We start from the raw sequence: 16,696 nt of genomic DNA, 5'->3' as shown, positions 1-16,696 counted from the left end.
TAAAGCATAGTTTCTTCGGACTCCCAACCAAAGTCAATTAAATATTGCGAGCACTCTTCCTTGCTTAGGACGTCGAGTACTCAAAGGAGATATATGTTAGGGAGGTACCACGGAGATAACTGGTGAATATCGTCACACTCAAGGATACTGGGAATGGGTTGAGGACATATTGGCCTGAAGTGCACAAACCTTGAAGGGAGCGAAAATATATGATGCTATTTATGCTTCACTATTTACCTATGATTTAAACTCGAACATATTAGAGGCATTCTTTGAGGTTGATGTCCAACTACCAACACACTGCTTTCTTCAGTTGGAGAGCTATCCATATTTGGGACTTGTACAAAATTGGAGGTCTGCCCATAGGAGGTCTTCCTTATGAAGAAGTAGTGCTCGAAGCAAAAGAGCTTACCGGTGTTAATGAAAAGAATGAGACATTTATCCCTCGTTCTTGTGAATTCTTGTTTATAGCCTTCCAACATCTTCAAGAAGGAGAGGCTTCTAATCCGAGAGTTCCTCTAGGCAAAAGGATAAAGTGCTTGTGCAAAAGGATATTAAGATACGAGTCAGCTCCAATGAGGAAGGAGAAAAAATCTGCTCGCTTGAAGTGAACACATAACCCAACTGGGACTACTCCGAAAGCAACGAAGTGGTCAAGTGCGGATGACGCCACATTTTCTAAACTTGGAGTGAAGTATGAACATAGGACTGATACATATTTGGCAGCGCTTTTATCATGTTGGTTGTGCACCTTCGTATTTCCCTCTAAGGAAGGAGATTTCATTCGCCCGGGAACTTTTAGAGTTGCAGCTATGATGGCAGATAAGCAAACTTTAAGTCTTGCAGTTCCAGTCTTATCAAGCATGTATAATGGTCTAAACAGAGAGTATAAATCTTCGCAGATCAAGCAGCTCAAAGTATCCTTTCCTATCCATTATGTGTACGGTTGGCTTGCTTACTATTTTAAGACACACTTTCTACTTTCTAATGGACCCTCTATTCCATTGATAACGACATATTCTGGCGAAGGTAGGGCAAGGTATTTTGATGGAGAGCTTGTCAGAAAGCATATCCATCAAGGAGACAGTATTATTTGGACTTCCACCATGCCAAGCAAGTCCACTCTTTGTTATTTTGTGGACAATGATAACGATGAAGAGTCAGAGACAAAGTTACTTCATGAGCCTCCGTTTTAACTTCCTCCCTTTTAGATATGGAGGTTCATTCATAATTAAGTCATACAGTCCACACCGGTTTAGTCAGTTTGGGTTTTATCAAGGCCTTCCAGGAATCTTGGAAGATGATATTCGCAGTGCTTCACTAGATAAAGGCCTTAGATTTCATCGAATTTGTGTATAGCATAGCTCTATGTCGAAAGCAACTTTTCCTAAAGCCGCATCCAATGTGCAAAGATATTCATCCCCTGCGTATATATCTTGATAAGACAAAGTTCATGGGAACTTTCTTGAAGCTAACTCGTAGGTCCTATTATCGACGCTCCTCGAGAACATTGTAAGGAGGTCCCAACTATGATTAAGCCTCCTGTTTTGAAATCTAAGGTAGTTATTACATACAAAGTCAAGGGACCTCTACCTACAAGCTCAAAAAAAGGAGTCGCCTGCCCCGACTCAACAGGCTTTCAATAAACAACCATCCCAAGACGAGAGCGATAGTAGTGATGGAGACTGTTGTTGGAAGAAGGTGAAACCATCTTTCGACAAGCTAAGTGATTCTAACTCCCATGTGGAGATTCTTGCTAGTGATAATAGTTCATCAAAGACTCAGCCAGTCACTGAAAAGGTAACTACTTAACTCTCTACTGTTTCATAGTATATGAATCGCCTTTATATACTACTCATATGATGTTTTTCTTTGTGTGTGCAACCAACCAATGTCCAAGTTTTGGAAGATCCTCACCAAAGTAAGCCACAAGATAGTAATGAGTCAATAGTAGGTCCAGACTCAAGAGAAATACTTGTGTCATCCAAAGAGGTCACTTCTAATCCTTGCGGTAAAGTCAAAACAAATGTCGAATCAAACTTTCCCCGGCGCCCAGCGGTAACCATGTCTATTTTCTATCGAAAGAAGAAGTCTCGGAGCTTAAAAAAGAATTTATCATGAAGGCTTGGGCTAGTATCCGCACCAAACTCACAGGCCTTACAACGGATCGCGTTTCTTCTATCCAAGATGATGTTGAAGTCATACTTAACGACATGAGTGGAATGGGTGCAGATATTTCCCCTTAACAGGATCTGTTGGGGTCTTTCTTCGAGCTTGCAACTTCCTATTACCACGATCCATGCTTGTTGATAAAGCCACAACAATTAAAGAACCAGAGTTATATTTGAAAGCCAAAGAACATCTTGAGCTTGTATCGCAGGAAAGGGATGAGGAATTTGAAGAAGTATCTGCCGCCTGCAAATCTCTTGAGAAGGCGAGAAAGAAGGTGAAGAAGTTAAAAACTTGCCGAGATGCTGCCGAGCAAGAAGATGAAATGATGGAATCCAAAGTTACAGCTGCTGAGGAAGAGTTTTCCAAGTGTTCTGACGTCTCCCTGGCAATAGCAAATGCTTCAAGTGACGTACAGAAGAAAAAAAAGCAGGTCATAGAGGCTAGTCTGCAAGATTTAGTTAATTATGATATAGGCGTAACTCAGGCCTTCTGACTTCATAGCTTCCCAATAGCTACTTGATTACCAATTGAGAGTCGCCAAAGACTTGAAATTGTAGTTGTTTCATGTCAACTGCCATCTCAAGGTTGAGTATTAACGCTTGATATTCAGCAACAATTTGTCAAGGTAAAAGAGTATGGGATGACATCCCCTTATGGAGTAACAAACACTACGCCAGCACCAACACCATCTCGACGTGCGACACGATCAAAGTACATCTTCCACGAGGGTCTGTCTTCAATAACCATTGCATCTTCATCAGGGAGTTCATCGATCAGTTCCCAATCATCAGGTATCGAGTGGTCTGCTAAGAAGTCTGTCAATGCTTGTCCCTTTACAGCCTTTTGGGAACATATACGATCTCAAACTGTTGGAACTGAAGGTACCATCTTGCAAGTCGGTCACTAAGGAAATGGAGTGGCTTTTCTTTTTCTCTTTTTATTTATTATGAATAGGGGAATGCATAGGCTCGTGCACTGATTTACGTTTAATAATCACAGGGGCTTTCACTCCCACACGTCTTCGCTCGTGATCGCTTAGAGCCCCCTTCCATCAATAGGTACTCCCAAACCATTGACCACACGCCGTAGCATAGCCTTTCCCGCAGGAACATCCACAACACATCCAGTACGCTTGACAAGATCTCCTTCTTTAATAGCAGTATCACTACATTTCGACATTATGAACTTGATGGGATTCACCCTAGACACAAGACGAACGACATGAGCTTGAAAGTGGTGCTTCATCTTTTGGATTGAGAAGGCCAACGGCAAACCAAACTTTTCTATTGGAGAATAATTTAGCTCATTTGGTGTCATCATCCTACTCGGATAGTAAAGAGAGTTTTCTTTGCCTTCACTATTTTCTTGTGCCAATAGTGCTCCAACTAACCTTTCTTGTGCTACAATATAGAGTATCAACGGTTTTTCAGGTATAGGTGCCGCAAGAACTGGAGGTTTAATCCAGTATAATTTGATATTTTCGAACGCCTTACCACAAGCTTGATCCCATTCGAAAGGACAGTTAAATAGTTGATATTTTTCGGCCAGGTTCGAGATAAACCTCCTTAAATACGCTAGCCTTCCTTGAAGGTTGTTAACTCGTGAATGTTTCGAGGCTCGGACATCTTCAAAATCGCATCGAAATTGGCCTGATCAATTTCAATTCCTTGGTGTCTTACAATGAAGTCAAGGAACTTCTCAAAAGTAACTCCAAAGGCACATTTCAATGGATTCATCCTAAGTTGGTATCTTCGAAGCAACTCAAATATTATTCTTAAGTCATAAGTGATCATCTCTCTTTCTTGACTTCACCACTAAGTCATCCACATAGCATTCAACATTTTTATGGAGTAGGCCATCAAAGATGTTTTGCATAGCCCTTTGATAAGTGGCACTAGCGTTCTTAAAACCAAAAGGCATCACCTTATAGCAATAAATACCTTTGGACGTACGAAATGCAATGAGCTTTTCATCCTTTGGTGCCGTGAGGATTTGGTTGTAGCCGGATGAACTATCCATGAAGGACATTACCTCATAACCAGTGGTGGCATCAATCAACTCTAGTATCGGGATTGGAAAATCAACTTTAGGGCAGGCGTTGTTGGGATCCTGTAAGTCTACGCAAACTCGAATTTGACCATTCTTCTTCCGTACCCGAACAATACTTGAAATCCACGTAGGGTATTTGACTTCATGAATAAAGCTAGCCTCAATGAGTTTGTTAACCTCATTTTAGATCAATGGAACCAACTTTGGCCTAAAGCGTCTTTGGACTTGCTTAATAGGACGAGCACCATTCTTGACCGCCAACTAATGGACTGCTACTTTCGAGTGTAAGCCAAGCATTTCCTTATAACTCTAAGCGAAGACATCTATATATTTTTTTAGTATGTCTACATAAGCGATTTCCTCCTCCATTTCTAGGAAAGCACTTGGGTAAGTTGGTCTTGGGTCTTCATCGGTTCCAAGATTAACTTCCTTCAAGGGATCTATTGTGGCCTTTACTCCTTCAAGTTGCCTTTACTCCTTCAAGTTGCGACGGAGCATCTCCAGCATCTTCCTCCTTTTGAAGATCGTTGTCGTTGATAGATATGTGGTGTTGTGACAACACCAGAAAGAATATTCCATTTTTCATCAACCTTCATTTGAGATGAGACATCATTCTCATTTTGGGTTGTAACAGGATATGAGGAGCCGACACTTTCTTCATCTTCCTCATGCTTATTAGTGAAGGGGAGCCTTGAAATAACTAGTAAAGTTGTTGCCATGTGACCAGGAGGTCACGGGTTCAAGCCTTGGAAATAGCCTCTAGCAGAAATGCAAGGTAAGGCTGCATACAATACACCCTTTTGGTGGGCCCCTTCCCCGAACACCGCGCATAATGGTAGCTTTAGTGCACTGGGCTGTTCTTTTTTTTCCTCACGCTTGGTATAAACCACCGTATGAGCCTTTGCTTTTAACACTTTATTGCATGAAACCACCAGCTTCGTCTGTTGCCTCATTCTAGAAGGAATCAAATTTTGTAATCTTGGGTAAAGAGTGCATTGTCGTAGTTTGGCGACCTTTCCGACGCTCGTTACTTTTCTTGGTATTTAGTGGTCCCAACCTCTCAAAAGCAGAAGTTCTTATAGTTGGTTCTCCCAATCGATCAAGGACAGAAGGCCTTTTGTTGGACGCAGTAGACTCCTCTATAGTTACGAAGTTACTAACTGCCCTTCTTATGGAGATGCAAATTGGAGGTGGCTACGTGTACCCTAAGTCTTCACGTGTCTGCTTGGTTGTACCTTCCAATGAAAGTGTGCCCAATCCTGATGGCTCATTAGGATTATATCCAACCTTTACAAATAGCATGTATGCATTTGGATCGAAGCCCTTTTTTGTATGCTTCGTAGGGAGTGTTCTCTCTTGTGGCGGATTTTGAGCCACAAATTCTCCCAGTATCCTTGAAGATGGATTTATTGCGTCAATCTGCTTGATAGGTAGAGTTGGCCCTCCTAGCACATTATCTTGGGCATCGAATGAATGATCCTTTTCTTTCTTTACATTTGGTATGTAGCGGAGAACGGGAGTTGCCTTCTTTTTCGAAGATGAGACGCTTTCTTTATTCGAAGTGGAGAGACGCTTCTTGGTCGCAGATTTTTAGACAATCACCACGACCTTCTTAGCTTCAAGATCATCACACTTGGTCTTGGTGACATCATCAACCCTATTCTCATTCACAACATAATTCTTTAAGTAGAATTTCGCATCGACAAAGTGTGTCTCAGCTTCGGTGAATGGTTTATCATCGGCAACTATCTTTCTTTCCACTCCGCCTTGGACGTACTTCAAGCATTGATAGTAAAAGGACGAGATAATTTTGTTCTTGTGTACCTAAGGCCTACCAAGCAATATGTTGTATGAAGTCTTGGCACCGATCATATGCATCAATGCATTTGATCGAAAATCATCCATATGAATCCCCAATTTGACTGATCCCATGGCTCTCTGACCCCTGAGTTGAAGCCTTGGATCATCAAAAGGCTTTAGGCAAGTTCGTCAGTAGCGATGCCAAGTTCCCTCAATTGTACGAATAGACAGGATGTTAACTCTAGATCTCTCATCTATTAGTATTTTGTTTATCTTCTTTCCTAGAACTTGACCCACCATGTACAAAGGATGATTATGTAGGGTTCCACCAATCAGAAGATCGATATTTGTAAATGTGATTTTTGTATCATATACATATGCCTCTTAGCCAAGTGTTTCAGCAAGCTTTTCAGAAGATGAAGGAACTTCTATGGGTAGATTTTCACCTTTTTACCCCCTCTTTGGCAGTATTAAAACAAGATGTCTCAAGATTGACTTGAGCAGTCTTTGCACGAAACCAACAGTAAGAATTCTTCCAAAGTCACTGGACGTCGTGGGTTTTGGTGGAGAAGCTCCATTACCCTCGTCTACTTCGGAAGCTCAACTAGCTTCTGTTTCCTTGGTTTCTTCACCATTCTCCTTCTAATTAGCTGCTCAGACGACTCCTTTCACAGACTCGTCTTCTTGCGTCTGCGCCTAATCACCAGAGTCCAACCTTCATCATCACCTTCGTCAACTGAAGACTTGTCATGCTCTAATAGTTTCTCATTATGCTCTTCGACACATATTTGGACCAGATCGAGCGAGACAAAAGTGACAAGAGATTTGATGAAAACTGGTCATCTCATCATCGAAGATCTTTTCTCATTTGTTAATTGTATGACTTTGTCCTTAAGACAAAACACACTTCCAGAGGGTGAAGGGTGACCCATAAGCCCATGATACTTGCAATAATTCGGGTCATTGATCCTTCCAGCTTCGTCAGCCCGCTTCATCTCTAGTAGTTCAATGAGCTTATGCTCAAGAAGTTCATTAAAAATCTCGGCCACATCTGAATCAAGAAAGGAGTATTCTTTTTCTTGCATCTCCTTTAAAGTTAACTTTTGATTTGGACGTGCTCGAGAAGTCGTCTTCATGCTTTGCTTCGTGCTCACCTTCGTGGTGACCTTCACAGGAGACGTCGACATTTATGGATTCTTTATTGTCATTTTTGAGGGCAAACTTGCCCCACCTTTTGGGTTTCTGTTTATCTTTTCCCCTTCAAGAGTCGTGAATAGGCGTTATTCCTTTTCCAACAGAAGACACGCTAACTCCATTTCGTGAGCACGCATAGCTAACTCTTCAAAGAATTTTGGCTTAATGCCTTGCAAGATATAGAAGACATCCCAGTGCATTCCTTGGATGCACATCTCTATTGTAGAAGTTTCGCGGAGACTATCTTTGTAGTTTAGGCTCGCATTTTTCCATCGATTGATGAAGTCAATGACTAGCTCGCCCTTTCTTTACCGAGTACTTGTGAGCTCTACCATGCTCACTGTACGCCTTGTGCTATAAAAGCGATTCAAGAACTCAGGCTCCAATTGTTCCCAACTATCGATGGAGTTACGCTCAAGGTCCGTTTACCAATCAAAGGCATTTCCTTTTAGGGAACGAACAAATTGTTTGACAAGATAGTCACCGTAAGTTCCAGCATTATTACATGCCTCAACAATATGTGCGACATGTTGTTTTGGGTTCCCTTTGCCATCAAATTGTTGAAATTTAGGGGGTTGATAGCCTGCTTGAGGCTATCAATCCTTGCAGTGTAGGGCTTGGCATATATCAGGGAAGACTTGGTGACATCACCTTGTCTTTAAGGTCCCTCCAATAAACTCTTTCCACTGATCAATCAGGATCATTCCCCAAGAAGAAACTTGTACCTCCTTAACCGGTGGTGCTTGTTTTCCAGCAAGTTCTGTCTCGTGAACTTCTGGAGCTTTTCCAGGTGCATGGATAGACTCCCTCTATCAAGCCATCCATCATATCCACCAACTTATCAATCCGAGTGTCTTGATTTTGCACATGTTGGTTAGACCTTCAATTACCCTCGTCAGATTTGCAAGCTGCTCCTCCACAATTGAGGCATCGGTCACCATTGCTTGCATAATTACCGGCGATATTGGAGAGTAGCACGGATTGTCGCGTAAGTTGATTTTTGAAGTGCTCAGCTTACGCAATGTAAATGGTGACGACGCGTTGGTTGAACAACCATCGTTCTTTGCGCCAGAGTATTTGAAACCAGAGTGCTCAAGTGAAGCTAGAGTCTTCTTTAGTGACTCTTCCACATCGCTTCCTCCTTCTGAAGCACTTGCATGGAATCTTCCTCCTTTGGGGGTTGAAGATCCAAAAATTGGAGTTGGCGCGAACGACACTTGATATATTTATTGTCCTAGCTTATTCGCCTTGCTCCTCGTGACAGCTCCAAAGCTTCCTAAAGTAACGCCTAGGATGTTCTCTACTTCAGCAGAGAATTTAGAATCAGTAGCCTTGGAAGCAATTGATTGAGAATTGACCTTCTTGGAAGTCATTTCGTTGTTCTTAAACTTTGAACTTGAAAAAATTGAAATAGAGGTAAAGATCGTCCCATTCAACGTTCCAGAATTTGTGGGCAATAAAATTTCGAGACCAAAAAAATAAATAATCGGGACAAGAAAAATATTACAACAATCGTTTTATGGGTTTTTTATTTCACTACGCCTGCTGCATCATTTTGACATGTGGCATGATCCTATTGGCTCCTTTACTTGACTTGGCATGCCACGTCATTTAACACGTGGCGCTTATTTGAGCCTCTAAAATAAGATAATATCTTGGGCTTAGCAAAGTGGCCTCATCACTTGTAGCCCAAATCGATGGACTAGCCCAATAAAAATAGGACTTTAATTAAATCTAATCATATTAATCCATAATATTTATTTGAGACTAACATATTTTGAATTCAATATAATCTGAATTTCGTGCGGATTTTAATTTAATAAAATTTCATTGTTTACAAACCCCTAACTCATTTCACCAGTAAGAGTAGACAAAATGATAAAACAAAAGATATGGGCAACTCCAGTTACTCACCATACAGAGGTTTTACCTTGTTATTAACCGCCAAGAATCAAATTCATTCTCAATTTTGAGTAGTAATTCGCATGGTTATTATCGTCAATTCAAGTCATATGAAAGGGGCTCAATTGTTCACAAGTATCATGGTTAATAACATATAACTTAAAAGAAAAGTGGGAACCGGAGTGTGAAATGATGCTATTCTAGTGGTATATGAAGTATTGATAGTTACCGGAGCCATCCATCGACAGGTATCACAGTCTATGCATGTATGATCTGCAAAGTAAATATAGCTGCTTAATTATTAAATCAAATAACAACATCACGTCATTATATCACAGTCCCTATATAAGTACATCTTGAGTCATCTCGTTTGTATTGGTAAAGGACAAGTAAGTATCATGATTTTATCCCTCAATTTGGACTTCAAAATCACATATTCATGAATTATTACACAGTAGTGACTAATATATGGTTCAAAATAGCTACACGCATTTGAGAAAGAGTTGGCCCCTCTCCTAGCTAGCTAGAAACATAAGGGAGGGGCAGATCATTCTCGTCTGGCATGCTTCACAGGTGTACTCTGTGAAAGCGAGAGGAATATCGGAAAGAGAAATAGGCATATACTATATATAGAGTTGAGGGGTGAGTGCAAATAAAGTAGTAGTACTTTGGATAAAAATGAAGAAAAAGAAAGAGTACCGACGAAGAACTCTCCGGAGACATTTTGAGGACGTGGAGCTCTCAAGGAATTAGCTGTGATTATGCTAGGCGCTTTGACTGAGCGCACTTTTGGAAAGGAGTTTTGGAGGTTGGCGTTATAGTTGAAGCTCCGGCGGATATGAAAGCTAGTCGGTGCCGTTGCAGCAGCCATGCTTCACCAATACACAATACCCCACGCTTTTCTTCTCTAGTAGTAGTGAAGTATGTTGCTGAAGAGTTGATGGGATATAAAAAACAAACAGATATGAAGACCGCCTTTGAAATCGGTCTCAAGGAAAGCGTGCTCAACACACAGTCTATTTTTTTTTAATTGGATATCCCTAAGAAACCTCAACACGACTCTAACGGGTCCTTTTTTTCCTATTAGACACAATTTTTTTATTTTTTTATTTTCCTATTAGACACGAGCCCGTCAAAGTACTACTTTGTGTTTGTGACAATTTTTGTGGCTCATAGAATTTTGAAAATCAATAAAAAAAATTTATATCCTTCAAATAACTTAAATTGTTAATTATTGTAATTTGTAATAACTTTAATATAATTTTTAAATACATAAATAATAAAAAATAAGATAAATAAATTAAAATGAAGATAATAATCTATATATATATATATATATATATATATATAAAATCTATAATCTATATCTATATCTATATCTATAATTTATTAAAAGTGTGAAAACGCTTAGAAAAGTGATTGGAACTTTTTACTCTTCTTTAGACAAAATTGTTTTTCACTATTTTGGTAATTTATTATTTACTTATATTTTATTATATTAACTAGACTTCCTAAAATATATAAAACTCCTAAAATATACGGTAGGAGAATTAATTGATATTTTCCTTTCTACTAGACTTCCTAAAATATATAATAGTAGGACTCTATTAAGGAAATACTTCTATAAATATTGAGTGTACGTTAAACTAGAGAATAAATCGGTTTTCCTATTGGGAGAATATGATTGATGTTCATCTAACCTGATTCGATTGCATGTCTAAATGTAAAACCTCGTAAATTTTTCTAGTTGTTAAAGCTCTTTAAAGCATGTTAAGAGAAGTTTCACACTTAGAAAATTTGGCTAAGTGTTAAGACTTAGTCTCATTTTAAGCCTTCGAAATTCGAGGAATTATTTCATGACCCTTCCGACCTCCGTTTGTCGATTTTCTAGTTGATTCGCGATGGGGGGAGTCAATAGTATATCTCGGGTAAGTTTTGGAATTTTTGAAATAGCGTAAGGGCATGTTTGGTTGCCCAAAATAGTAGCTCAGGGCGATAAGCTCGCGTCGCCCAGGTAAGTCCACTGCTATAAGCAAGGTGTCACCTTGCCTATTCCTGCTGGGGCAATTTTGCTGCACTTTAGCTCCGTCCTTTAAAGGGCAAAAGAGTCTATTTTCCACCCTTATATAAGCCTATAACACGAGATTCAGCCCTTATTTCACCAAAATACATTATTTTCTCTCAAAATTCCTCAAGAACAAGCACTAGGGTTCTTAGTTAAAGACTCAAAATTCAAGAATCCCTCCATCAATCTTCGTAAAGTCAAATATTAAGGTATGATAGATGTTGATTCTTGGGCAACTTTCACCCAAGAAGTTCAAAAATCCTTTTCTAAATTCAAAGATTGTATAATTATGAGTTTTCATGATTTATGTGAATTGAAATCCATGTTTATGTTGTTGTTGAGTGTTAATTCATGTTTTGATTACAAAGTTCCAAGTTTTGATTCTAGTATGAGATGAATTTCATTATATTCATGATAAACCCTTCAAGTTGCATATTGATTGATGTAGTCATGTTAATTTGATGTATTGATTGTTGTATAACCAAAGTATGCTCCTCATATGTTTGATAAAATGCTTATTTGAATGAGATACTACCATTATAGCATGTTAAGCATGAAATTCCTAATTATGTATAAGTTAATGTATGCCAAGTGTTTGTTGAAAAGCCTTAGTGAATGAATTATGAAATGTTAGCATGCGTTCCTATTTACGTACAAGTTAACGCATGTTAAGTGTTTGATGAAAGACTTTATTGGATGAATTATGAGACATTTGTATGCATTCTTATTCATGTGCAAGTTTATAACTTTCAAGTGCTTGAAGAGTTGCCTCATTGATTGTAGTGTGAATGATAAACTATTGTATGTTATTCAAGAATGGTCATGTCTTATTTATTTTATGCTATCGAGTCCTGGGGGTATTTAATACCTGATAATTTAACTGTGTGTCTAGAGCCAGTGTCAATTATAGTACTTTCAGTCATGTCACAATCAGTAATATTCTCAGCCAGTTATAGAATTCAGTAGAACTCATTCAGTTACATGACTAAGGAAAATTCAGTAAGCTCGGCATCATTCCAAGTCCAGTTCAAGTATTCAGATCAAGATTCAGTGGCATTCAATCATTTAACAGAATTCAGTAGTATTTCGTCAGTCAACAAAACTCAGTAGACTTAGTCTAGTTCAGTTAATCAGTATAATCAGTAACAGATTCAATTCAATCCAGTACAGTCTAAGAATCAGTTTAGAGTCTATTCAGTTGGGAGTAGGATTCAGCACCGAGCGAGGGCAAGGATGACGACTTCCCCGTTAGTCAGGCAGAGTCGTTAGTAGCAGCCCCTGTACTCCAGAACTGCGCAGCCAGCGTAGGATGGGAGTCACCCGTTAGATTAAGGCTTGGCTACCTCCTAGATGTCACCCGTTAGATTAGGCTTGACTTCTTGTTTAGGGTCACCCGTTAGACAAGCTTGACCATAGAAGTGTCTTTACCCGTGGCACGGTACTAACACCCTTCCAGCTGGGGTTACAGGTTGGACCTCACTAGATAAGGGGCATCGGTTAGATGACTACCTCCCACAGTCTCAGTTTCAAATTTAGTCTCAGTAATAGAACTCAGTTCAGTTATACAAAAATTAGAAATGTCAGATACAGTCACTCAACTCAGTAAAGAACTTAGATAATTCTAGAGATTCAGAGATCACTCGTTAGATAAGCTTGATCTCAAATTTAGGCAATCATATTCAGTATCAGTAGATTCAGAGATCACTCGTTAGATAGGTTTGATCTCAGACTTAATCAATCCTTTTCATTTCCAAGAGATACAGAGATCACCCGCTAGATAGGCCTAATCTCAAATTCAGTCAATCTTTTCCATTATCAATAGATACAGAGGTCACCCGCTAGATAGGCTTGATCTCAGATTTAGTCAATCAGATGTTAGTATCAGTAGCAGCAGATTCAGGGATCACCCGTTATATAGGCTTGATCTCAAATTTCAGTATTAGTAGACTTAGTTATCAGAATTCAGTATCAGTAAACTTAGATAGCAGTTATTGGTAAACCCAATTATCAGTAATCCAGTCATTAGAATTTTGTACTAAGTGTTACGATGATTTCAGTAATAGTTTATCCATTCATGCATGCATTCTTACCTAGTCATGTTCATGTTCAATAGTTACAGATTTTCCATGTATAGTTATCCAGCTTATGCATATCATTCGGTTAGTATTGTTCATGCATATGAACCCTTGCATTTATCCTTACCTCATCTAGCATACCAGTACATTCCCACGTACTAACGCATACTTTCTTGCACTACAGTATTTTATACCATAGGTTCAGAAGCGTGAGCCCCAAAACACCCTTAGCAGTTCAGATTCAGTCAACAGCAGTAGACGTAGCAGTGAGTCTTCATCATTTGAGGATGTTCCTTATTTTATTATTGCACTAGATTTAGTATTTCAGTAGACGGAGTTAGTTAGGGGATTGTCCCATCAACTCCTTATTCAAACAGTTAGAGGCTTTCAGACTAGAGTATTTTCAGACAGTTGTTTTTGTTTTAGTATTGTTATACAGTTGTATTTCAGTTTTGAACCTTATGGCAAGTTTTTCGTCAGTTTTCCACATTTTTACAGTATATTATGTAGTGCTTAGTTATAGGTATCAGTTAAGAGTTAACTTGTGGTCCTTCGGGATCAAGAGCACTGTGTAGCTTCCGGGATACCAGACTCGGGGCGTTACACTAAATTGGTGGATGCTTGATTTTCTAACCTTCAACTCATTCATTGTTTTTGCCTGCATAACAGAATTCAACATATGTGTGTGTATATATATATAATCATTCTTTAGGGTCAAAAATTTCGCTCAGACAAGAATTAGTTGGATAAAAATTGAAGCCTTGTGATCACTATTATATATATATATATATTATAGTTTATAGGTCGTAGATGAATGTCGGTTTACTTTGAAGAATTTCTTGTGTAAAGGTTAGGTTTAATTGTATTGTTTTGATATCTTTTTGTTTTATTTTAATTTACAGATGTTAGATGAATGCGGGTCGGCTTTGAATTTTTTTTTTAGATAAATGTTAGGTTTAATTGTATTATCGTAATGTCTCTATTAGTTTGTTATTTTTTGGTAGTTTGCAGTTCGTAGATGAATCTCGATCTGCTTTGAGAAATTTTTGTGTGTAAAATTTAAGTTTAATTGTATTATTTTGATATCACTTTTATCGTATTATTTTATTGCAGTTTACAGGTGATAGATAAATGTTGGTCAGCTTTGAGAATTTTTTAAAGTAAAGGTTAGGTTTAATTGTATTATTTTGATATCTCTATCATCGTATTATTTTGTTATTGTTTATACGTGGTAAATGAGTGTTGAACGACTTTAAAAAAAAATTGAGTGTAAAGATTAGATTTAGTTGTATTATTTTGATGTTTTTATCATTGTATTATTTTGTTGCAATTTACAGATGGTAGATGAATGTTGATCGACTTTTAAAAATATTTTGTTAAAGATTAGGTTTAATGAATAAATTCTCCATCCTTACATACTCAAAAGATATTAAATTTAATTATTATATTCATCTTTATTATTTAAACAAATGTCCTATTTAATGTAATGTTTGAACTCATTAAAGTGTGGTACATGCGCAAGACGCGTACACCTAAACTAGTAATATAAAATGTGGCTAAGCAGGACAACCATCTCCTGTATGTTTTAAGCAACTTATATATATTAATAAAATCTATCTATGTATAATCTATATCTATCTATATATAATTTATATCTATCTATAATCTATAATCTATATCTATATCCATAATATATTAAAAGTGTGAAGAACCTTATAAAAGTCATTTGAACTTTTTGCCCTTCGTTAACAGTCTCTACAATAGATAAAATCATCTTTTCACATCATTAATTTATTATATAATTATATTTATAATATTGATTCCTAAATTATAAAAAACTAAGAATTCCTAAAATATATGTTAAAAGAAAATATATTTAGTTACGTGAAACATGGAAAATATGAGAAAGTGGGGCGAGGGAAGAGTACAAGTCAGTATAGAATTCTAACTATAATTATGGTTAAATACTACCCAAAATAATTTGTTTGGTTAAGAATATAAAATAATACCTTAAATAATTTAATAGCATAGTTGATTGTTATTTTTTTCAAACAAAAATAACTTTTTTCCATATTTAGAGAATTCCTTTATTAGAAGAAAAGAATTTGAACTTCTATAAATTGATTATTATTTCTTTCACAAAAACGTAGTCCTATAGAGGAGATTATTTTCTCAATATTATATTTTTCTTTATATCAATATTACAAATTATATTTTTATAATTTTTCTTTGTTATCGTTGTTCAAGATTTCTTTGTTTATTGAAGATATAAAGAACAATTAAAGAATAAATATTTGCATTATTCTTCATCTTTCCCTATTTTTCTATTGATAATATTGATAATGTATGCCTGTTCTTTTTCTTTTTTCCTATTTGTGTGGTAGGAATATGCAGTTTCGTAGCAATTTATAATCAGGTATTTTCAGTTATCTTTCTATAAATGTTATATCGTTAGGCTATCATTTTAAAATGTTCTCTGTGATTAATTATAAAAAAAAATATACGATAATAGGAAAATAAATTCCCTGTAAATTCTGGTGCACATTGATGGCGCTATTTACGCCCCTGCAAATATGAAGGACAGGAGTTGAAACTGAAAGAAGCATAGAGTGTGCACACAAACTAAAGGCAATCAATCTCGTTGATCAACTAAATGCTCACTGTTACCGGTTGTTACACCTAGTGTAAATCTTTTACATTGATTACTTAGTAGCATATGTCATGAATCTGTTAAATTATTTATATTCTGAACTCTTTGTGATGTTTATGGGATTGCTATGTTACTTCCAACTGGTGAACTGGTGGATATTTGTGTACTTTGTAGTATGGTTGTAATGCATTTTATTTCTTTTATGTTTTGACTGTAAAAAGAGTTGTGATCTTTCAGGGTTTTTTTTTATCTTATGCATGTAACCGTTGAATTATTACTCTTCATGCTTGTAATGTTCGGTCAATGATACAACCTCAAATTTTTTGATCTTTTTGCCTTTTGTTTTGTAATTGTGATCAGTGTAGATTGTTTTTCATCATTTTTTTCTAATTATTATATCAATATCTTTATAAATAAATGGGGAGACTCTTAAATATATAATAATTATCATACAAGTTATAAGAAAAAGACACGACGTAATAATATTTATGTAATGAAGCCAGTAAGCTGGCATGGAAGAACACGGTGTAATAATATTAATGTAATGAAACCAGAAAGCTAGCGTGGAAGAAGTAGAATTGTACATGAAGTAAAATTGATGTTTTTTCTTTTGTTGAAGGTTAGATATGAATTGTGTAAATTTTTCCTCTCCAGATCCCACTCTGTGGGAATGTAGTTGGTAAGTTGTTGTTGTGGTAGAACACTATAATCCTGTATATGTGCTAACTATTTATTTAAGTGCAGAATTATAGAAATAAAAATTACTTCTTAAATAATAACGAATGAGAA

At 37.1% G+C, this 16,696-nt stretch overlaps 1 protein-coding gene across 6 annotated transcripts in view; it reads right to left on the bottom strand.

Annotated features, from left to right (window-relative positions):
* LOC107857610 overlaps positions 1–10,175 on the bottom strand; it is a 39,444-nt gene extending 29,269 nt beyond the window's left edge. Inside the window, exons 1-2 of one of the 6 annotated variants that reach the window (XR_007051877.1) lie at positions 9,817–10,156; positions 9,347–9,390 (exon numbers count right to left, since the gene is read on the bottom strand). Coding sequence is in view for 5 of the 6 variants with exons in the window: in XM_016702447.2 (XP_016557933.1) it covers positions 9,347–9,390; positions 9,817–9,988 (216 nt within the window). In the remaining variant the exon portion in view is untranslated. Of the gene's footprint in view, positions 1–9,346; positions 9,391–9,816 lie in introns of all 6 variants that reach the window. The other 5 variants (XM_016702447.2, XM_047406205.1, XM_016702446.2 and 2 more) reach the window with 5 other exon arrangements.
* Between the last annotated feature and the right edge of the window lie 6,521 nt (positions 10,176–16,696).

Source organism: Capsicum annuum, chromosome 2 (genome assembly GCF_002878395.1).
Source record: "Capsicum annuum cultivar UCD-10X-F1 chromosome 2, UCD10Xv1.1, whole genome shotgun sequence".
Lineage (NCBI taxonomy): Eukaryota > Viridiplantae > Streptophyta > Magnoliopsida > Solanales > Solanaceae > Capsicum > Capsicum annuum.
This window is presented reverse-complemented; position numbering and strand designations above follow the sequence as displayed.